The sequence below is a fragment of the Hyperolius riggenbachi genome, chromosome 6, assembly GCF_040937935.1.
Source record: "Hyperolius riggenbachi isolate aHypRig1 chromosome 6, aHypRig1.pri, whole genome shotgun sequence".
Lineage (NCBI taxonomy): Eukaryota > Metazoa > Chordata > Amphibia > Anura > Hyperoliidae > Hyperolius > Hyperolius riggenbachi.
Genome location: NC_090651.1, coordinates 60,931,877 through 60,955,737, shown reverse-complemented (window position 1 = coordinate 60,955,737; position 23,861 = coordinate 60,931,877). Strand labels below are relative to the sequence as shown.

Genomic DNA, 23,861 nt, shown 5'->3' with positions numbered 1-23,861 from the left:
GTGTAAAAGTCATTTATTTGTATGTGAAAAATGTGTAGGGTGTAGTTTACTATTTGGCCACAAGATGGCCACAGTAACTTTTTGTTTTAATGCGACCTCCAAGCTTCCTTCCGGAAGCTTGGAGGAAGAATAAGGAGGCTGGACACGTGAGTTTTTTCTCACAATGATCGCGCTGCCCATAGGAGAGCAGCTGATCATTGCGGGGCTTAGATCAACGAACGGGAATGGATTTTCCCGTTCATTGATCTCTGGGCGAGCGGGCGGCGGCGGTTTTACTAGCGGCGGGCGGCGTGTTTACGAGCGGGAGCGCGGGCAGCGTCGGGAACGCGGAAAGTACGTGTTTCTCCGTCCCTGGTTTTTAAAGGATGGAAAAAGGGGCGGAGAAATACGTACGCGCGGGGGTAAAGTGGTTAATCACTCTTACTGTAAAGAACCCTTATCTAAATAAATGGCCAAAACATTTTCCTCCATGCGCAGATCATGTCCTCTAGTCCTTTGAGAAGGCATAGGGACAAAAAGCTCATCCGCCAAGCTTTTATATTGCCCTCTGATGTATTTATACATGTTAATTAGATCCCCTCTAAGGCGTCTTTTCTCTAGACTAAATAAACCCAGTTTATCTAACCTTTCTTGGTAAGCGAGACCTTCCATCCCACGTATCAATTTTGTTGCTCATCTCTGCACCTGCACTAAAACTGCAATATCGTTCCTGTAATGTGGTGCCCAGAACTGAATTCCATATTCCAGATGTGGCCTTACTAGAGAGTTAAACAGGGGCAATATTATGCCAGCATCTCAAGTTTTTATTTCCCTTTTAATGCATTCCAAAATTTTATTAGCTTTAGCTGCAGCGGCTTGGCATTGAATATGATTATTTAACTTGTTGTCGATGAGTACTCCTAAGTCCTTCTCCAAGTTTGATGTCCCCAACTGTATCCCATTTATTTTATATGGTGCTAGTCCATTGGTACGACCAAAATGCATGACTTTACATTTTTCAACATTGAATTTCATCTGCCATTTATGTGCCCATATAGCCATCCTATCCAGATCCTGTTGCAATATATCACTATCTTCCTGAGAATTGATGATTCTGCACAATTTTGTATCATCTGCAAAATAGCAACATTGCTTTCTACTGCATCTACTAGGTCATTAATAAATAAATTGAAGAACACTGGACCCAGTGCAGACCCCTGTTGGACCCCACTGCTAACAGTCACCCATTTTGAGTATGATCCATTGACCACAACTCTTTGTTTTCTGTCCATTAACCAGTTCCCTATCCATGCACACAGACTCTTCCCCAGTCCTTGCATCCTCAACTTTTGCACCAGACTTTTGTGGGGAACAGTGTCGAAGGCCTTAGCAAAGTCCAAGTATATCACTTCTACAGCATTCCCAATATCCACATTAGCGTTCATTACCTCATAAAAGCTGAGCATGTTAGTCAAACAGGACCTGTCTTTAGTAAACCCATGCTGATGCTGAGAAATAAGATTATTTTCTACTATGAAGTCATGTATAGTATCTCTTAGTAACTGTAACAGAACACGGAAAAGCCGTTTGCACGCAGCAGCGTGCGTCTGGTGTGACTGGGTCTGTTAGTTCACACAGATTGAGGAATACGCGCGCGCGCGCTGAGAGGCAGAACCTTTATGACAACCAAGGAGGGATCAGCTGACCAGGTTGGTCAGCTGACCTCAGAGCTAGTAACTATTGGTTGATCACTGATGGGTGGCGCCAGAGAGCGCCGCTCTATATATAGTTACTGCTGGTCAGTCTCAGGTTGTCTGCCGTTGCGAACACTTACGTGGAAGCACTCTGACCTTAGTCAGATCCTACAGTGTGTTAGAACCAGGAGGACCTGGGAATTCACACTGAGCCAGATTACTTCTGTTATCATTGTGTTATACTTCAGACTAGTTCCAGGGTGTCGAGACCACGAACCTCACACCCAAGATTAGGGACTCTGTGTTATCATTCTGTTATACTTCAGACTAGTTCCAGGGTGTCGAGACCACGGATCTCACATTCAAGATTAGGGACTCTGTATTATCTTTGTGTTATACTCCAGACGTTATACTCCAGACTAGTTCCAGGGTGTCAAGACCACGGACCTCACACCCAAGACTAGGGATACTGTGTTCCATCATATTATACTCCAGACTAGTTCCAGGGTGTTGAGACCACAGACCTCACACCCAAGACTAGGGATTGTTTTGATATCTGTTATGACCTATTGCATTTCTGACTATCCCTCTGCTTTCTGATTCAGTACCTACGCATATCTGATTATCTGTTGCCAAACCTGCCTGCCTTTGGATACCGAATCAGCCTTCTGTCTCTGTACCTTGTCTGTCCGTGTGTTGCCGACTCGGCTTGCCCGACCTTGAGAGCTATCTCTCTCCATTAGAGATAGTCTCCAGACCTGCTAGTGACATCCACCTTTCAGGTGTCACTCACTCACAGGTCCTTCCTACTTTCAGCCTGGGGCTCCACCTCTTTGGAGGTCTCAGGCTGCTGGAAGGTTTTTGCACTTCCCCGAGGGCGGTATCGCCCATACTGCCAAAGACCACATGCTCCTCGGGTGGTCCAACTCAAAGTCATTACTGTTGCACCAAACACTCACACTCTATAGGTTTCCAGAACTTAGTTATACTTGGATTATCGGTGATTCTGCAGATCATCAATAATCAGGTATATATCTGTATCCTTGGTGATACTGCAGATCACCAATAATCAGATTCTCTCTGTGTGCTGACACCGATCGTTACAGTAACCCTTTAAATAGTTTGCATACAACTGATGTTAAGCTTACAGGTCTATAAATTCCTGGATCTGATTTTTTGCCCTTCTTAAATAATGGGAAAATGTGGGCTGTACGCCAATCCACTGGGACTCTGCTAGTTGAAAGAGAGTCACAAAAGATAAGATAAAGGGGTTTGTCTATAACTGAACTTAATTCCCTTAGGACCCGAGGATGCATGCCATCTGGGCCAGGTGCCTTGTCTAATTTTAATTTATATAGTCTTACCTTCACTTCTTTCTGCGTTAAGTATTTAATATTACAATTGGAAGATTGAGACTCTTCTGCATTTGTAATTTGCAACAGTGATGTTTCCCTTGTGAACACAGAAGCAAAGAAAGCATTTAATAACTTTGCCTTACCTTGGTCATCCACCATTGAGTTCCCACCCTCATCCTTTAGGAGTCCAATATAGTCAACCTTTCTTTTTTTAGAGTTGATATACTTGTAACACTTCTTTGGGTTAGATTTGATATCCCTAGAGATTTGATTTTCAGCTTCAATCTTTGCCAGCCTAATTTCTTTTTTTACAACTTTTATTGCACTCCTTATAATTGCATAAAGGGACTCCGAGCTCTAATTAAAATCAAAATCTGAACTAACCTGGGCCTTTCTCCAGCCCACCGTAGGTCGGGAGGTCCCTCGACGTCCATCTGGCTCTTCTCCCAGGGCCTGGTCAGAAATGGCTCCCTGTCGGCTCCCGGCGACACTGGGCCCAAGTGTCGGGCTCCGCTTCCTGAAAGCTGACGTCAGTCATCACCACGCCGGCCGCCTCGCGTCATCACGGCGGCCGGCGTGACAGTACGGCGCATGCGGGATATATATATATATATATATATATATATATATATATATATATATATATATACTGTGTAATGACTGACCTGACTTGTGTTTGTTGTGGGTCTGTGGAATATTGTGTCAAATTTATAACTCTGCACACCAGACAGCGGGGTTTATTGGAATATACAGGCCCATGGAAGAAGTCTTTGATATCTGGAGTAAAATATTGTATTCCAGACTCTTTATTGAAGCTCTGAGAGCTCCGGTCACACCTCTTCCTCCGCATGTTTGCTGTCAGTTGGCCCGCTGCCTCTATAGACATTTACATATTTAATATTGACTGAGACTGTTTCTTAAAATGACCTCCAATATTTGTCTTGAATTTACGCCTCTTGACTCAACCTCTTTCAAGGGATTCTTTGTATCATTGAGGAGCGGAAATACCTGGAACTTCAGAAGTAGAGAAACGGGGAGGATGCCGAGGCCAAGTGACCCTCCTCGCTGGGTGTAATTCACAGCCTCAGGATGTGTTAAAGGGAACCCAAGCCGAAGCTCGGGTTCAAAAAGAGATGTTTACCTAAAGAGAGGGAGGCCTCAGGATTCTGTTGAGGCTTCCTTCTGTTCTCCAATGTCCCCCTTTACTCTGCGTGGCCCCCTAAACATCGGGCCGTGCTCCTCTCCTGTTACGAGCGTGGCCATGTGCAATAGCACTGAGCCGCTTGTGCAAGAGTGGCTCAGGCTTGCTGCGCATGTGCAGACGTGGCCACGCTGATGGAAGAGGAGGTGCGTGGCCCTGAAATAATTGGCGATAATGTTTTGTCACCAATCTCCCGGGGGTGGGGGGTAGAGTAGGGGCAATCAGCGAATGGGCTCCTTTGGTCCAGGGGCCCAGATGTAGTCACAACTATAGCATCCCCTATTACTAAGCCACTGCTTGTTATTTAGTTTGCAACATTCCATTCTAAAACAATGCTTTTTTTTACAGCTGCAAGATGGTGGTACCAAAGGCTAGCTACAGTGGTCTAATAAAGTGCTATAGGCTTCAGTTTTACATGGGGCCCATCAAACACTCTACACATCACAACTGCATAGAGGTGATCATTATCCACTTGGCACCAATCAAGAGCTAATACAGCAGGTGAAAGAGGGCCCCTAGTGGGCCCCAATGATGGCGCAACATTTACATCCTCTATCGCTTTAGCTGAAAGGATCTACACATGCTAGAAGCCTGTCACTTATTTACCTATTGGGACCACCTCTGTCAAGAATAGCTTGTGTACAGCATTCTTTGGCCCTCCCCAATGCATCGGTGAGAGATCCGGACTGCCACATCATCTCACCTGAGACCTGGCTGAGGTCACATTTCTCCTCCTTTTATGACCGGCTTCATCATGCACTGCGCATTGTCCATCTGCACCCCTCCATAGCAACAAAATGTGTTGCTAGCCTCTAAGCTAGCAATGCATCTGTACAGTAGTGAGCCCTTCTGAGAGGACAAGTCCCTATCCCTGCAGGGCAATAGTCCTCATACATGTGCTTTAGTAGTGTGAGGCATGCAGCCTATCTGCAAGCAATCTCACATGGTTTCCAATCTCTATCAGTCACAAGGCATTCCTCCAGGTCTCTGCCAACAGTCAGTGCTGCTCCCTCAGATCCACTGACTGAGGGGTTACAGACTTAAGGCTCATACACATGGGGCACAACTGTCGCCACAAACACATGGCACGCGCATGTTGCGGCGACAGGTCCTCCGTGTGTATGAGGCGCGCGCCACAAACTGTCGCTACTAAGAGCTGTCGCCAGGCGATTAACTTGGCCAATCGCCGGCAACAGCGCACCACGCGTACTGCGTGTGTATGTGCGGACTAGCGACAGCTACCCACAGCTAGAACGGAGCTTCCGGCGGGGGGCCGACCCGGGGACAGCTTCCGCCGCGTCTCTGCCTGTCGTGTAGACAGCTGTCGCTCAGGTGGAGCTGTCGCCGAGCTGTTGCGTACACATCTCCTGTGTGCTAGCAACAGCTATAACGGTCCCCCGTGTGTACCCACCTTTAGATCACTAAAACGTGGCGGAAGCATTGCAGGGGGTCCTATACAAATAGTGACACACTACGTGGAGGGGATACTGAAAAGCTGAGACCTGTTTTAGTAGCCCTGTAAGTGCCACTTGATTGTTTGTGCCCCCCAAGGTATATTGTCCCAGTTCTTTGTAGCTCACTACATTATAGTCTGTCTTCATTCTCTCACAATAAACCATCAAGGCATGGTAATTAGAAGGGTCAGCGAACATTTAGCGGACACCAAAGAAGGACACTGAGTCATTTTATTATCTATTAAGGTAATGACGTGTTCTTGACATAGAAGCTATGATGCCCACTGCTGGAAGCCACTCACCCCCACTTTGTGCAACAGTCACCCTGACTACTAATAATACATTTTATTGCCTTGTTTTGGCTTACAGAACAATAGACTATTTTACGGGGGCCTTAAAGACACACAACAGAGAAACAGAATACCCAGCTAGATCAAGGTGCCCCAGAACCACCAGGGATAGCCCTACCTAATGGAGAATCATGTGATCAGTTTGATCAGCTGATTTGTAAGTTTCTAATTTGCTGTGCTGGCTTCCTGGTTTAACACATGATCATGACCAGCAAATCAGAACCTTACAAATCTGTCAGCTGATTAAACCCTATCAGCTGATTCCTAAAAGAGACCCAAAAGCCCAAAAAGCAACATCGAATATCATTTTGCCTTCTTAAAACAGAAGGTATTTGTGATAATTAAGCTTCACGTGAGCAACTGTAGTTTCCCATTAATAAATGATAAAATGTCATTTTTATGGCTATTTTTCTGTGTTAAAGAGACTCTGAAGCGAGAATAAATCTCGCTTCAGAGCTCATAGTTAGCAGGGGCACGTGTGCCCCTGCTAAACCGCCTCTATCGCGCCGCTAAACGGGGGTCCCTTCACCCCCAAACCCACCCCCGCAAACCTTGGTCGTCTTTTGGTCGCAGATTTATTGCTTCCTGGAGGCAGGGCTAACGGCTGCAGCCCTGCCTCCAGTCGCGTCTATCAGCGGCGCATCGCCGCCTCTCCCCCGCCCCTCTCAGTGAAGGAAGACTGAGAGGGGCAGAGGAGAGGCGGAGATATGCGCTGACAGACGCACGTGGGGCAGGGCTGCGGCGGTTAGCCCTGCCCCAACCAGGAAGCGCTCCCCGGCTGTACGGAGGAGATTTGGGGGATCAGGGACCCCCGTTAAGCCGCAGGATAGCAGCGTTATAGCAGGGGCACACATGCCCCTGCTATCTATGAGGTCTGAAGCGAGACCACAGATGAACTTGCCTCTCTTGAGAGACGCTACCCAGAGAAACCGTATTGTTTTAATAAGATTAGGTTGTTTTAACCCTTTTCTTTCTTAGCTCAGATTAGATAGTGGGTTCCTCTTTCCCAAATAAAAGAGGTGGTGGCAGCCTTTCTGCCCTAATTTATCTTATCTATTTATTTATTGTATTTATAAAGCGCCAACATATTACGCTGACCTTAAAGTGAACCTGATGTGAGAGTGATATGGATGCTGCCATATTTGTTTCCTTTCAAACAATACCAGTTGCCTGGCTGTCCTGCTGATCTACTTGGCTGCAGTGGTGTCTGAATAACACCAGAAACAAGCATGCATGCAAATCTTGTTAGATCTGACAATAATGTCAGAAACACCTGACCTGCTGCATTCTTGTTCAGGGTCTATGGCTAAAAGTATTAGAGGCAGAGGATCAGCAGGGCTGCCAGGCAACTGATATTTTTTAAAAGCAAGAAATCCATAAAACTCTTTAAAAGGAAGCCTCCATATAACTCTCACCTCGGTTTCACTTTAAAATTGTGCGTAGTAAATTGTTGGTGTTTTCACACGTTTCCCCCTGCCTATCTGTTTGCTCAATTCCAGCTGCTCCGGCAAATCGATTGCATCCACAAGATTGGATGATCTGTGGACTTAAAGAGGAACTCCAGCCTAAACAAACTTACTGTCATTAAGTTACATTAGTTATGTTAATTAAAATAGATACAGTAGGTAGTATAATCTCTTACCCACCCTGTTTTAAAAGAACAGGGAAATGTTTGATTTCATGAGGGGAGCCATCTTTTTGGTTGAAAGGATGTGACAGGGAGCATGAGACACAGTTTCAACTGTCCTGTGTGCTGATCACCCCTCCCAGTTGCTAGGCAACGTGAATAACAACATAGGAAATCCCATCATGCTTTGCACAGCATCAGGGAAAAAACGCCCGGCAGTTTTCTTTGATGGGTGGAGCTTAGCTAAAAAAGAAAGTTCTGATGCTGTGAAACTGGTAAAGAAACACCAAGCCTTTTCAGTTCTGCTGAGTAGATTTTTAGTCCGGAGGTTCACTTTAAGCTGTCTGGCCAGTAGAAGGCATTTGACACCATCTATGTGAAAATTATCATCTAGAACAGAGTTCTACTTCAAGCTAAGCTTTTCTTAAACATAAGTTTCCCTACTTAGAAGACTTTTTGTGTTTGTGTCATCAGATTTACAGGCACAATGATCTGTATTTTGTGCAATGATCTGTATTTAGCAGAACGGTCAGCATGTACTGTACCTGTGTTCTCATAGCAAGGCCAAATCTTTGTAGTCAGTTAATTTAGTAATAGCATCAATCAGTTTGTAAGTTTGATATTAACCTTAATGAATATGGTTGGTATTTTTGGAGAGATTTTGCAGACTGCAAAGCAAGTATCAAACGTATTTTATGATAATCATATGTTAGACCCATCTTACCTTGAATCAAAAAGGTTGGGTCATGGTGTCTGACAAATCTGTACTATGCTTATATTTACCGTACATTTTGTATAGCCTGATTTGGAAAATTGGTTCATTTTTGTTAATCTGCAAAATAGTACAGTTAAGGCTATGACACACAGGAAACTAGGGAGCGATCGCTAGCGCATAGCTCCCAACTGTCCCTCTTTTGGAGGGACAGTGCCTCTTTGGGAGCCTTGTCCCTCTGGCCCTCTTTCCTCCTCATTTGTCCCTCTTTCAGGACTTTGTCCCTCTTTCTATGTAAATATATATATTTCTCTACAAAAAAATTTATTTGATTGACTCGAAACTTTATTCCCATCCTTTAGGGCTCTTTCACACTTTCGTTTCATGCGACGTTAAGGTCGCATAACGTGCCCCTAACGCAACGCATGTTAGTATTGAAGTTGGACGTTATATAGAGCCGCGTTATGCGTCTCTTGATGCGTCTGTGATGCGTACTTTTTGACGCATACTATCGAAACAGCATGCTGCACTTTCATTGAACGTGCAGCGTTATACTCCAACGTAACGTGAGCACTGTGAACAGCCCATTGATTTTTCATTGCTGTGAGTTGGGCTGCGTTACAGGCTGCTCTAACGTGCGCCTGTAACGTCCCACTGTGAAAGCAGCCTTAAAGGACCTCTGTCGCGAAAATCTTAAAATGTAAAATATATGTAAACTTATACAATTAAGAAGTTTGTTTCTTCCAGAGTAAAATGAGCCATATATTACTTTTCTCCTATGTTGCTGTCACTTACTGTAGGAAGTAGAAATCTGACAGAACCGACAGGTTTTGGACTAGCCCATCTCCTCATGACCCCATGAGGAGATGGGCTAGTCCAAAACGTGTCGGCTTGGTGTTTCTTTACCAGTTCACAGGGATTTCTTTATCTTCAAAATGCACTTAGTGAATGGCAGTTGCTCAGCCCAACTGCCAAAAAGGTGTACGGTGAGCAGGGAGGCTGGCCAGCATCTTTCTATAAATCTTTTTCAGGGAGTGTCTTTATAAGGAATAAAGGCCATGCTGAGAATACCCTATGGAGAGATGGACTAGCCCAAAACCTGTCAGTAATGTCAGATTTCTACCTCTTAATTTATGGCTCCTTTTACTCAGGAAGAAACTTACTTCTTATTTGTATGCGTTTTACATTTTAAGATTTTCGCGACAGTTCCTCTTTAACTATTTCTGCCGCCTGGACGTGAAGCTCACGTCCGGGAGGCTGCTCTGCTCCGGTGCCGCGCTTCGGTGCGCTCCCGCGCACGTTCGCGGGCGCGCCCCCGTGGTGTCCCCCGGTAGCCCTGGGATCAGTGAACAGGAACATGGTTCCCGATCACCGATCTGTCTCCCCCGCAGAAAAACTGAAGTGCTCTTACAAGAGGCTTCAGTTTTCCTGCCCGGAAAAATTTCCGCATCCCCCTTGTACTTCGGCTTAGCGAGAAGCACAAGGAGGTAAATAAAAAATGAAGGTGGCCATCTTGTGGCCAAATAGTAAAGTATATCTACATATTTTTAACATTACAATTTACACATATAACAACATTAAAAATTAACTGTTTATTTCCCACACCAAAATATTACCCAAATACAATTTTTAATGGAAAATAAAAAAATTACAATAAAAAAAAATAAAAAAAACATAAATAGTTACCTAAGGGCCCGTTCACACTTAAAATCGCAGAACGCCGGCGATTACCGGACACTGCAGCGGTTTTGGAGCGATCGCGATTAGCGTGTTATGCACGCTAATCACGATCGCAAATCGTGTAGCGGTTCTTGCAGAACCGCTAGCGGTTTGCCGTGAGCGGAAATCGCGCGATTCCCGCTCAGGTGTGAACGGCCCTTAGGGTCTGAACTTTTTAAATATGCATTCGAAGGGGGTATACTACGAACATTTTTTAAATTATAAGCTTGTAAATAGTGATGGACGCAAAACGGAAACAATGCACCTTTATTTCCAAATAAAATATTGGCGCCATACATTGTGATAGGGACAAAATTTAAATGGTGTCATAACCGAGACAAACAGGCAAATAAAATACATAGGTTTTAATTATGGTAGCGTGGATTATTTTAAAGCTATAATGGACCAAAACTGAGAAATAATGAATTTTTTCAAATTTTTTCTTATTAATCCTGTTAAAATGCATTTATAACAAAATCATTCTTAGCAAAATGTACCACCCAAAGAAAGCCTAATTAATGGCGGAAAAAAACAGATATAGATCAATAAATTGTGATAAGTAGTGATAAAGTTATTAGTTTATGAATGGGAGGTGAAAATTGCTCTGATGCATAAGGGGAAAAATCCCCGCGGGCTGAAATGGTTAAATTAATATATTACTATTTTTTAAATGTTAATATGAAGGAAAATGCACCAGGATAGAGAGGACCAGTGTGGTTTGAATTATAAAACAACATATTCTTGCTATGAAATCTTTATGATATGCGTGACTATGGGTGTGACGGGGGCGTTGCCAGGGGTGTGGCAAGGGAGTGGCTTAAGTGTCCCTCTTTCTCATCTCAAAAAGTTGAGAGGTATGCTAGCGGCAAGCTACCTGGATGCCCTGCTGTTACAATTACTATGGATAGGAGCGATGTTGTTCGCTCTGTTGCTAGCTGAAGCCAGCAAGTAATAATTTGCATATGCGGTAATGATGCATTGTGGGTATCCATAGTTGCAGAATTATCGTAAATACCGTCTGTTCTAAGAAGGCAAATTACACTGTCTGTTGCTAGCATGTTCCTCTTTCATCTTCAGTTTTCCCATTTTAAATCTCATGCACAGGTCTGTTTTAAAAAGTCCATATACTGTACATGGCGAGAGAAGTTTTATTGAGCTAACGGGTGAGCAAATAATCATGATTATACCAGCAATGTATACATGGTGTATATAATGTGAGTTATACCATTTTCTACAGATTGCACAGCACAGCCTATGGTGGGTCAGAACTCCTTGCAGTGTGTAGGGGTGAAAAGAACCTAAAAGACCTCTTACTAAAATGCTATGCAAGCAAAACAGAAATGTGCCTTTTCAAAACAGAAGTATTAACGATACTTCAGGTTGGAGTGAACTCTGAGGTGCCCCACAATGCATCACTGCTGAATACGCAAATCATCCCTTTGTTGTCCCTGATAGCTAAAAACACCCCCAGAATCCCTGGAATGCAATGATGTGTCAGCTTGTTCATTGTACATAGCCAAACTAAGCCAACATGCATGCAGACTGTTTCAGACTGGTTGATCCTCATCAGTGCATGGCATGGATTAATATGGCTCTATGAGGTAGGAAACACCCAGAGTTACAGATTACCCAGCAAGCTCATGGTGGACCAGAATTCCTAGGAGTGTGTAAGGGGGCTGAAATGCATCAAAAAGCCTCCTTACCAAAGGAAAACACTCAGGAGAAAAGTTAATTCCAATGGGGGCAAGAGATCATACTCAAGAAAATTAATGAAGGTGGGTGGGTTGTGCTAATGGTCAAATTGCCGCACCCCTGTTGCTCCCTGTGCAAGGCAATTTAACCAATCTGTAGGGAATATGGCTAAGGAGAAATAAATAATTAGTAGAGATGAGAAAGAGGGACACTTAAGCCACACCCCTAACCACACCCCTAGTCACACATACCATAAAGATTTCATTATGAAGACAGATAGGGGCCCATATTGAATTCACTTTTCCCCCTAATGCTGGGAATACACCTTGCGTTTTTCAGGCAGACAGATGGTTCGATAGATAATTTCCGACCTGTCCGATCTCAGTTTCGATAGTTTTACCGCTCAATTTCGGCTAGAAGTGAATGGAAAGTGAAAAAAAAAAGATAAGAGAATCGAGTGGGAAATCGAGCGGAAAAACGAATCGAAACACGATTGAACGGCAAATCGACCGCAAAAACGCATTTGTGTATTCCCAGCATAAGTTTTCTCCTACTAGATATTTTTTCTCTTCTTTTTAAAATACATTTTTATCACTCTGCAATTGCTACCACAAAGTAGTTGAAAAACGACTGTCGAAATTATTTTTATTTTCTTGCTGGCTTATGGCTTAAAAAGCTTTTTATTGTTAAAGTGAACCCAAGGTAAAAATAAACTGAGGAGATAAACAATTGTATTTATCCTCCTGCTCCTAAAAATGACTTTTTTATGGATATCCCATGATTTTATTTTATATTTAAACATTTACAACTTGGATTGAATGTTTTATTGTCTCTGCTCAGTGGAAGCATAATAAGTGTCCCATAGTTAAAATTCATGAACTAATGACCTTTTTCTATCTCTCCCTGCCCTCAGAAGTTGTATTCTGCCAGGAAAACTTTTATGGCTGTAATTTGCTTATCAGTGAGGAATACTATATTCCCGAAAAGGTACCGACAAGAGAGAAGCTGTCACTTGCATGCCTGAAAATTAACTCTTTCAGGCAGCAAAATAAAACAACAAAAACAGCCTGGTTATTAATATGTACTGTACTTGCAGATGTTTATCACATGTCACCTGTGGTACACTTTAAAGGGAACCAGAGACGACCTATATTGGAAAAAAGGAAAAGCTTTTATACATACCTGGGGCTTCCTCCAGCCCCATAAGCCTGGATCGCTCCCACGCCGCCGTCCTCCGCTGCCTCTATCGCCGGTACCAGGTCCCGTCACTACCGGCGGACGCGGCCAATTTTCCGCATGAACAGGGGCTCCCTCCATATCCTTACGCATGCGCCTGCGTAGTATAGAGGCGCATGCGTAAGTATATGGAAGGAGCCCCTGTGATGCGGAAAATTGGCCGCGTCCGCCGGTAGTGACGCACTACGCTTACGTCGACTGGCCTGACTGGCTGAAAGTACGGGAACCGGTACCGGCGGATAGAGGAAGCGGAGAACGGCGGCGTGGAGCGATCCAGGCTTATGGAGCTGGAGGAAGCCCCAGGTATGTATAACATTTTTTTCTTAAACAGCTCTGGCACCTAGGAGAATTGAGATTAACAGATAAGGGGCGCTAATTATTTAGATCAATTTTGTGATTGGGTATTGACAGACAGAGGTCTAGGAACTGGACCACCAAAGTAGGTAGAAGTGGCCCCGCTCTCCTGATACCGTCTCTGATACCGATAAATGAGGGTGGAGTGGCAAAATGTCCTAGGAGAGCATTAAACTGATAGATGTCATTACTCACTGAATAGTCTAAACATGCTTTTTGGCACATTCAGCAGTCGAGATGGTAGTAATGCTGGCATGCTTGCAAAGTTAAAGGGGCACTATGGCAAAAAATTGTAAAATTTAAAATATGTGCAAACATAAACAAATAAGAAGTACATTTTTTCCAGAGTAAAATGAGCCAGAAATTACTTATCTCCTATGTTGCTGTCACTTACAGTAGGTAGTAGAAATCTGACAGAATTTTATTGTTAAAAAAAAAGAAATCTGACAGAAGCAACAGGTTTTGGACTAATCCATCTCTTCATGGGGGGATTCTCAGGGATTTATTTATTTTCAAAAGCACTTAGTGAATGGCAGTTGCTCTATCCAACTGCCAAAAAACTGTGTAGGGAGCAGGGAAGTAGGCCAGCATCATTATTTAAATGCTTTTTAGGTAATATCTTTATAAAGAATAAAAGCTTTGCTTAGAATCCCCTATGAAGAGATGGTCTAGTAGTCCAAAACCTGTCGCTTCTGTCAGATTTCTACTACCTACTACTGTAAGTGACCGCAACATAGGAGAAAAGTAATTTATGGCTCATTTTACTCTGGAAAAAACATACTTCTTATTTGTCTATGTTTGCACATATTTTAAATGTTAAATTTTTTTCGCCATAGTGCCTCTTTAATACAGACTATATGCCATATGGAACTGGGCCAATCAAAATCCACTGTGCAAGTCATAGTTTTTTTTTTTTTGTCTCATTGGCCATCTCTTTTCAACTGGATAAGGGCTCGTTTCCACTATTGCGGTGCGGAATCGCCTGGATTCCACCGCTGATGAAATCGCATGCAGGTGCGTTTTTTTACGCGTTATTTTACGCGATTACGCATGCGATTTCACATAGGTTAGGCTATATGCGTTTTTAACCATGTCACTGCCTGTGTTAATTTACATTGGTTCCCATGCGGAATCGCACGCATAATCGCGTAAAAAAACGCAAAAAAAATGCATGCGATTTCCCTATTAAATACATTGCATGCGATTTGCATGCATTCCACTCTCAGGCGAATTCGTTGGCTCTTTTGTGCGTTTTTTCACCGCTCAAAAAACGCACATAACCAACGCAACAGTGGAAACAGGCCCATCCACTTGTATACCATGTGCGAATCCGCATGCATTGAACGCATGCGGATTCGCGATAGTGGAAACGAGCCCTCATAGTGGAGCAGGCAGGGCAGCAGTTTGAGAGCCGGAATGCGACATGTGTCCGGAAATGAATGTTCCTCTGTGTGCATACGCTGGAAGGTGCAGCAACGTCACATCCAGTTTCAGAAGCAACAACAATCATGCAATGTACTAGCTTTGTTCAAGGGAGGAATTTTATGATCGCAGTTACACTTTCAGGCATCATTGAGCTTTCCATCAAGATAATGTTATGTGCTTGTACATAAAAAAAAAAAATCAAAGATAGCGTGTCCTGTTGGAAGAACCAGTGGACAGTCAGGTGGCCCCAGATATCGAGGTTCTTAACAGCAGTCTATAAAATATTGCAAGGGCAGATGAGAGAGATAAAACAATAACGATTGGGACAGATAAGCGATCTTATTGACCGTCTCTCCCCGGTGTCAGACGCTGTTTTGCATGCAGACGAGATCATGTTCCTCCGCCGCTGTCCTTTAAACAACCTTTGTGGCCCAGGATGCACTTAGCATGCGCAAGAGTGCCAAGCCAGAAAAACGATTTATCTCCCCTCGCCGTTTATTCCGATGGAAGGTTTTAAGAGTTTAAGTTTTTTCTTTTGCCGAGGCTGACAGGCCCATCTTAATTAAAATTCATTATACGGAGAGTCTCTGGGAATGGAGGTCAGCGGGGCTGGTTGTGGAGTCGACGAATGGCCTCTTCCCCTCCTGGCTTTCAATCAAACGCCGACGAAAAAGAACAGTACATTTCCAAATTGATTTTCCTTTCTGTGTTTTTTTTTTAAATAAATTGCTTTCATTGCCCCATATCCGATGAGGAAAGAAATGGAAGCAGACGTTGTACGTGGGCCAAATCTCAAATGCATGCTCTGCTTGATAAATGAATTAAACGTTTTACTCCCAGGTTTGTTTCTCCTAAAGATGCTCCTCACTAATGTTACTAACAGATAAGCTTCCTCCAAACATCTGTATAAACAGCTGCAACTTAAATATAATTAACACTCGTGTTACCTGTTATTATGCTGCATGGCTTTACAATCAGTGAGGGTGACAACACATTTCCAATTGACCAGATGGGCTCACCAGGTGCCCTCCTTCAACCAATGTATTAGGTCTTCATTGGTGATATGCTGGTATTGGTTACCTCTATATTAGTTGTATGCAATAAACTGCGTTAAGCAGAATTAGGTGCTTAAAGGACTTCCGAGGCCAAAAAGAAGAAAATGACACTATACCTTTTTAATATCTGAATCCACGGAGGACGTCCAGCGCGTCCTCCGCACCGTATCGCCGTCATTGCAGCCCTTTTCGTTCCCCCGTGGCTCGGCCCGACCCCACTGAACGCGTCGCATGTATTCCACAAGTAAGATGGCCGCCGCCTTGAGCCGCGGCTGCGCAGTACGCTTTGCCGTGAGTGTGACTGCGCAGCCTTTAGCCCGCCTCCCGCCGCGTACTGGGTACGGGAGGCGGGCTAAAGGCTGCGCAGTCGCACTCGCGGCAAAGCGTACTGCGCAGCCGCGGCTCAAGGCGGCGGCCATCTTACTTGTGGAATACATGCGACCCGTTCAGTGGGGTCGGGCCGAGCCATGGGGGAACGAAAAGGGCTGCAATGACGGCGGTACGGTGCGGAGGACGCGCTGGACGTCCTCCGTGGATTCAGATATTAAAAAGGTATAGTGTCATTTTCTTCTTTTTGGCCTCGGAAGTCCTTTAAATTATACCTTAGTCCTTAATAGAATCGGAAATTGATGCCCTGTGTGTGTTGGGGGGGAGGGGGGGTGCATAGGCTTACCACATCTCCCGTGGCCCGGCGTCTCTCAAAAGCCCTGGTCGGTGGGGTCGGCACAGGCATAGTGTGTATGTAGCCGGCGCACACAGTCACCAGGTGCCATAGCGGACGTACTGCACATGGGTGTGCTTAAAAACAAGAAGAGAATCGAGAGCCCAATATGGTGCAGTATTGTCAGGTAAAATGAAGAGTTCAATACAATTTTATGTGTATATACTCACAAACACGGGTTATCCATAGGCAACCACTTTAAATGCAGGTGGGGAGCATTAGGGCCTGACCCCACTCAGGTTAAGAAGTCGCTCTCTGTAGCTAGTAGATGGGGATGCACCCCTCCACCCAGGGTGGACTAGAAGATCAGCAAAAACTCAGTATACAGAGGCGCCAGAGTAGAGTAAAACGTTTTAAAAACCGCTTAAAAGCAGAGGGGGATGTTAGGGTGGACTTACCTCCCTCTAACAAAAAAGAAAACTCACTCGAGTCTCGATAAAACAGAATTGACAAATAATTTATTCAACTCCACAAATGCAATGCATTTCGCGGGCGTGACCCCGCTTCCTCAGGCAAAAATGGGAGCACAACTCAGTTGGTCAAGCAATAGGTTTGAGCGCCTCTGTACTGCACATGGGAGCGTAGTATGTCCATGTCAGTTTACCCCTGTGGACATACTGCGCTTGCACCGACCTGGCTTTGGAACGCAGCTTTGACAGTGATCCTAATCAGGCTGTACCTGAAATTCATACCAACAGAGGGGCAGCCTGATTAGGAGCACTGCCAATTTCTATCTGTCCCCCCAAAATTTGTAAACCATTTTATGGCCAGCTGCCCCCAGGTTCACACTGTTTTTTGTTAGTTAGTGGTTAGGGTTTCTTCCATGAGGATACCTTAATGCGGTGGAAGAGTCTAGGGCGGAACACACTGCACACAAACTGTTCTTGGAAGCCACCATTCTCCATTTTGTTGCATCTCTTTTGAATGCAAGTTGTGTAAACTGCCTATATTTAGGCTCTGCACATCCATGCAGTTGGTCATGCAGATGCAGCCTGCCTTGTGAAGTGCTGCCACCTCCTCCTGCTACTCCTGCAGTATGTTAGATACTGTTCATTATGCTCTACTCCTCCTGCGGTAAGACTTTACGCACGTAAATCTGCATAAAGCAGTTTATTGCATACACCTCTATGTTTCTTCATTAGTGGTAATCTTTACCAAACCATGCCACTTCCCTATTTACATCTCTCTGTGTCGGTCCTAGGCAGGTTTTGGTGCTCTAAATCAATTATGGATAGAGTGCTTGAGAGGAACAATGTAAAACTTGCACTGGGGTCCATAGTAGCTCCTTAGCTACACCACTGAGAAGAGCTACGCTAGCACTAAGTGCTGAATTTACAAGAGCTTACAATGGGGCTGTGGACATCAGAACTGGACCATGGAGCAATGGAGGATGGTGACCTTTCTGATGAATCCACAAAAAATTCTAGAAGGTCCGCACACTCTAAAGTACCATGTCCTTCTTATTCAAAGCACGTGACAAACCATTCCACAGTTGTGGAATGGTTTGTCACGTGTTTTGAATAAACACGTGACAAACCATTCCAAACATCCCAAACCTAGCCATCATTTGGATGGCTAGGTTTGGGATGTTCAGGGGAAAGAAGACGTATCTATGGAGACCTCATCCTGCAACGTACAGGTTAAAAAGAACCTGCTAGAATCATTGGTGTCAGATACCAATGGACACCCTCAGAGGTCATGTGAAGCCCATGCATTGACTAATTAGAGGTGGGGGTTGGGGGGGTGTATTGTATGTGTGTGTGTGTGTGTGTGTGCGCTGCATGCGGGTGTGTGTGTGTGCGTGTGTGTGTGAGTGCATGCGTGTGTGTGTGTGCGCGGGTGTGTGTGTGTGCATGCGGGTGTGTGTGTGTGTGTGTGCGTGCATGCGGGTGTGTGTGTGTGCATGCGGGTGTGTGTGTGTGCGTGCATGCGTGTGTGTGTGTGTGCGTGCATGCGGGTGTGTGTGTGTGCGTGCATGCGTGTGTGTGTGTGTGTGTGTGCATGCATGCGGGTGTGTGTGTGTGTGTGTGTGTGTGTGTGCGTGCATGCGGGGGTGTGTGTGTGTGTGTGCGTGCATGCGGGTGTGTGTGTGTGCGTGCATGCGGGTGTGTGTGTGTGTGTGTTTGTGTGTGTGCATGTGTGTGTGTGTGTGTGTGCGTGCATGCATGCGGGTGTGTGTGTGTGTGCGTGCATGCGGGCGTGTGTGTGTGTGCATGCGGGTGTGTGTATATTGTGTGTGTGTGTGTGTGTGTGTGTGTGTGTGTAACGATTGGTGCTAGCAAGATCAGAGTTCTGATTATCAGGTGATCTGCAGTATCACCTATAATGCAGATATATACCTGATTATATGGTGATCTGCAGAATCAGCAATAATACAGATATACGAAACAGATGCTAAGTGTACAAGTAAGTAGCACTATTTTATTGCACTGCGTGTAGTGATTGGTGCAACAGTATGTATTAACAGTTTTGGCAATACCTCACCAGAGGTGCTGGTGGGCACTGTAGTACAGCACCTCTCACCAGAGACAAGGGCTCCCTGGTGAGAGTAGAGTGGTCAGACAGAACGGTTTGGCAACAGACAGACAGATTACAGTACAGAATCGACAGGCAAAAGCAGAACGGTATCCAGGCAGAGTTTAGCAGTTAGATCAGATGGGCAAAGGTACAGAATCAGGAGACAGTTAAACAGGCTTAGTTGGCAACAGGATCAGATAGGCTAAAGTACAGAATCACTAAGAGTAAGGTTGGTCAGAGCTAGCCAGAGTCATACACAGATAATACACAATTAGTACAAACTAAGCTATCAAACAGATCATAAGCTCAGTGTGAATTCCCAGCTCCTGCCGGTTCTAACACACTAGGGAACTGACTAAGGTCTGAGCGCTAACACAAAGTATTCACGACAGCAGACAAATTGCAAGTGAAGCCGAGAGGCTTAAGAAGCGGAGGAGACCCTCCAAACACGCCCATCAGTCTCAGCCAATCAGGAGAGGCTAACGTGCTCCCTGACGTCAGCCGACCAGCTGGTCAGCTGACACGCCTCCTCCTGGCATAAAGGTCCTGACGGCGAGCGCGCGCATGCGCTAATGTGCCCCTAAGAACAGTAGGGACACGCGTCCCCGGTGTACTAGACGCCTGAGACGCGGAAAACCTGGCAGGCAGGGACCCAGCAATGCCCGCGGTGGCCCCACCATCCCCCGCAGCCGACAAGCGGTGACCACCCACACCCGTCCTCGGCGTGCTAGATGCCCGAGGCACAGGGAGACTGGCAGGCAGGGTACCAGAAGCAGCTGCAGTGGTACTGTTATCCACCGCAGCTGATAATTTACTATTCATTACAGTGTGTTTGTGTATATTGTGTGTGTGTGTGTGTGTGTGTATATTGTGTGTGTGTGTGTGTATATTGTGTGTGTGTGTGTATATTGTGTGTGTGTGTATATTGTGTGTGTGTGTATATTGGGTGTGTGTGTGTGTGTGTGTGTGTATATTGTGTGTGTGTGTGTGTGTATATTGTGTGTGTGTGTGTATATTGTGTGTGTGTATATTGGGTGTGTGTGTGTGTGTGTGTGTGTGTGTGTGTGTGTATATTGTGTGTGTGTATATTGTGTGTGTGTGTGTGTGTGTGTGTATTGTGCATGTGTGTGTGGGGGCGGTGTGTGGGGGCGCGTGCCCGATTGACATTGGCAATCTGTCTGAGTTTCCTCATCTTTACAAACATTCTCCATGCCATTCAAACTGTAAAGGGATTAACGTACATACTTTCCATATCCAACATTTTATTCACTGATATACTGTAATTATGACCAAATATCCATTAAAACTGTAAGGCCATTTCATAGACAAGTCCTCTCCTAATTTTTTTCTCAGTCAGAATGCAGCATGGGGAAACGGCAGAGTCGTCTTTCTACGTTGGAATCGATGTGGGAACAGCCAGCGTGCGTGCGGCTTTGGTGAACCAGGCCGGGACCGTGGTTGACCAGGCAGAAGAGCCTCTGGAAATTTGGGAACCTCGTCCTGACCACTATGAGCAGTCATCGAACAACATCTGGAAGGCTTGCTGCGCTGTAGTTCAGGTATTTATAGCTATGGGTATGAATGTCCACAGGGTGATCGAGTAATCCTAACACAAGTCTCCTTTCTTTCTCTGTCTTTTTTGTTTTGTTTAATGTTTAACCAAAAGTACAGTATGTAGAAACAGGAACCACATATCCACAGTTGCAGGGGTGTAACTATAAGGGAGCAGCCCCAGCATCCACAAGGGGTGCCCAGAGCTGTAAGGGGGCCCCAACTATTACTTTACTCCCTCCGATAAATGGGTCCATCCTTCAGATCGGGTGTCTTAGTGGCTACACTTGTTATATATGTGAAGATTGTGATGGCCACACTTGTTTTAGGAACCTTGCAATATGGGCCCCCAGACTAAGAGGGTCACCAGGGGTAGGCAAGGGAAGGATCATATTCCGTAAACAGGGAAACAAAAGAAATGATGATAATATCCTCTCAGGTGTGCCACAACACCTACATAGACTTTATACTAATAAAAAGGATATATGTAGCAAAAAACTGAAGAAACTTGTAGAGTTTATATGCAAAAATACAAAAGATTTTTATTGAAGACAACACTTGTGCAAAAATATTTATAAAAAGTATCCGTCAGGGAACATTTTCCATAGCAGAGAATGGCAAAAATGCATCAGTTGTTAACATCAAGATTAGTGCAGTTGTGCAAATTGAGGCGACAACGTCGACTTGTTTCGGGATGGACCCTTCATCAGGCCTCCACAAATAGAGACAAATCTGTATAGTTAACACATGTTCTTAATAAACATCTGGACAACATCAAGCCAGGTATAACCACTCATCCAATTTTCAGACACAGGAACCGCACAAGGCAGGAGCTGGAGAGGAATGTTCTTCAGTTTTTTGCTACATATATCCTTTTTAATAGTATTTAGGCAAGGGAAGGGGCATGAATATTGGGGGGCCCTTTCAAAGTTTTGTTGGGGGGGGAGGAACACAATGATTAGCAGTTACGCCAGTGCACACTTGGTCCCTGCTTCGCTACTATATTAGCCTCCATTACTCTTGCTTTCTATAACACTTGGAGCAAGGCTGTGAGGATTTGCTCCCATTCTGTCCTTCTTTCTCCTGAGTTGCATCACTGTTTCCCAACATGCAACACTAACATCATATGCTGGCTGTTCATAGGAGCACCACTAATGCAGACTTCCAATGAGACCACCTGACACAAAGAATGTGCCACAAGTATTTGAATGCTTCACTGCCTACTCTGCATAGCATTCTAACAATGCCCAGGGCCTGACACTGATACATGGCTCAGTGGTTGGGGACTTCTGCTTTACGTCACCGCAGACAAAGGCTGATAATCATGATCCTTGTGTGAAGCATGGAAACTAAATTCATGAAGATAACAGTAGATGGTACTTGTGTTAATGGGGTGGCACGGTAGCGTAGTGGTTAGCGCTCTCGCCTTGCAACGCTGGGTCCCTAGTTCAAATCCCAGCAGGTAAACATTTGCAAGGAGTTTGTATGTTCTCCCCTTGTCTACGTGGGTTTCATCTGGGCACTCCGGTTTCCTCCCACATTCCAAAAACATACAGATAAGTTGGTTTCCCCCTAAAATTGGCCCTAGACTACAGTACATACACTACACACAATGCATGCATATGACTATGGCAGGGATTAGATTGTGAGCCCCTCTGAAGGACAGTTAAGTGACAAGATTGGGTACATAAAGTGAGCTGCGCTATGTGCACAATGCACATTGTTACTTGCACAAGCGCTGGAGGCTCCAGTCTCAGGGCGCAGTGTAGGAAGGGCGCACAACTCACTCAGCTATCATTCCCCTATTGTGTTTGAAGCAGAGAGAAATAAGAAAAGGGGATACATGGCAGTGTCTGCAAGCCAGATAACTAGAGACTAAGGTGTTGGGGAGGTTGGTGGCCCTGGGACGCTTCTTATTCTAATAGCAATCAGTGTGTGACAGCTGGGGTGGGGGGGATGGAGGGGCACTTTGGTGTCTCAGTCTTGGGTGCTGGAGGACCTTGTTCCAGCTCTGCTTTTGAACCTGCTAGAGAGTGCCTCAGTAGAGGACAATCTTTTCCACACCACGTAAAGCACTCCTGCTCTGTAAGCTTGTGTGGTCCACAGCTTCATGGCTGAGCTGTTGTCAGCCCCAGGCCTTGTCACATCACAATAACAGAACTAGCAGGCTGCTGGTAGAAATCTAGCAGTGCAGCAACGTGATGAACTGACTGCTTGGAAAGGTGGACTTCTATGACACATTCTACTCCAGTTGTGCAAATATTTGTCTTGCAAGATTGGATGGCTGTACACTTGATTTCATTCATCTGAACGTAATTGTTGGGTGTAGCTGAAAAAGTCAAACCCGTTAATTAGAAAGGACGTCCTCCTAAATTTGGCCAAGTAGTGGATTGCTATTATCAGTATTATTATTATTATTATTGATTTATAAGGATTCAAAATCTGCTATTTAACAGACAAGTGCAGACTTGTGCTATGTATACACTTTCAACCTCTGTTGCCTGATATTATTTGAATAATATGAATATTTGTGAATCATTTCATGTGGCTGTTTACAAGTGAGAGAGGTACAGACAAGCTGTTCAGCACCTGGCTTTGCAGTGTTTTCCACTTTATGGAGTGGTAGAGGACGAGCCAGTGGCACAATGCTGCAAAACCTATAAAGCAAACGTGTGAGGAAAAAAAGAGTAACGATTAGGGGCGTAACTAGACTAAATAGGGCCCCTTTGCAAAAATGATAGCATGGGGCCCCCTTGGTCCCTGAACCTCTCGTGATTGGGAGCCGGCGAATGGCAGCAGAGAATGTTCTGCAGTGAAGCAGCCTCTGGAAGCAGCCAGAAAATTACACACGCTCCTGCGCACGGTTTTTCTCAGCGAGTGTGGAGGTTTCTTTGCTAATTGACTGCACTTGAGGTTGGGGAGAGGGAGTAAAGCCTCTGGGGCCCTTCTGCGGTGGCAGGAGTCACAGGGGTGATTGTTACACCCATGGTAAAGATAGCTACTTACCTCAGTATAGGAAAACCTCTAGATGATGGCCACTACCCTCTTTTCCTTCACAGCTATGCTCCCATATGTGTGCACAGGCACAAGGCTATTTCTTCTTAGTTTTACTGCACAAGTGTAAGCTGTACTTGTGCCTGCTCAGGGCCACTGCGCTTATACACAGATGGGAGCACTCCCACAAGAATATATTTGACAAGACTTGTTTAATATATACAA

At 44.9% G+C, this 23,861-nt stretch overlaps 1 protein-coding gene across 5 annotated transcripts in view; it reads left to right on the top strand.

Moving 5' to 3' along the window:
• FGGY (FGGY carbohydrate kinase domain containing) overlaps nt 1-23,861 on the top strand; it is a 339,037-nt gene that overhangs the window by 3,811 nt on the left and 311,365 nt on the right. For 3 of the 5 annotated variants that reach the window (XM_068239391.1, XM_068239395.1, XM_068239393.1), the window contains exon 2: nt 20,445-20,650. In XM_068239391.1, the coding sequence (XP_068095492.1) occupies nt 20,445-20,650 (206 nt within the window). Of the gene's footprint in view, nt 1-7,918; nt 7,936-13,947; nt 14,092-20,444; nt 20,651-23,861 lie in introns of those variants that run through there. The other 2 variants (XM_068239396.1, XM_068239394.1) reach the window with 2 other exon arrangements.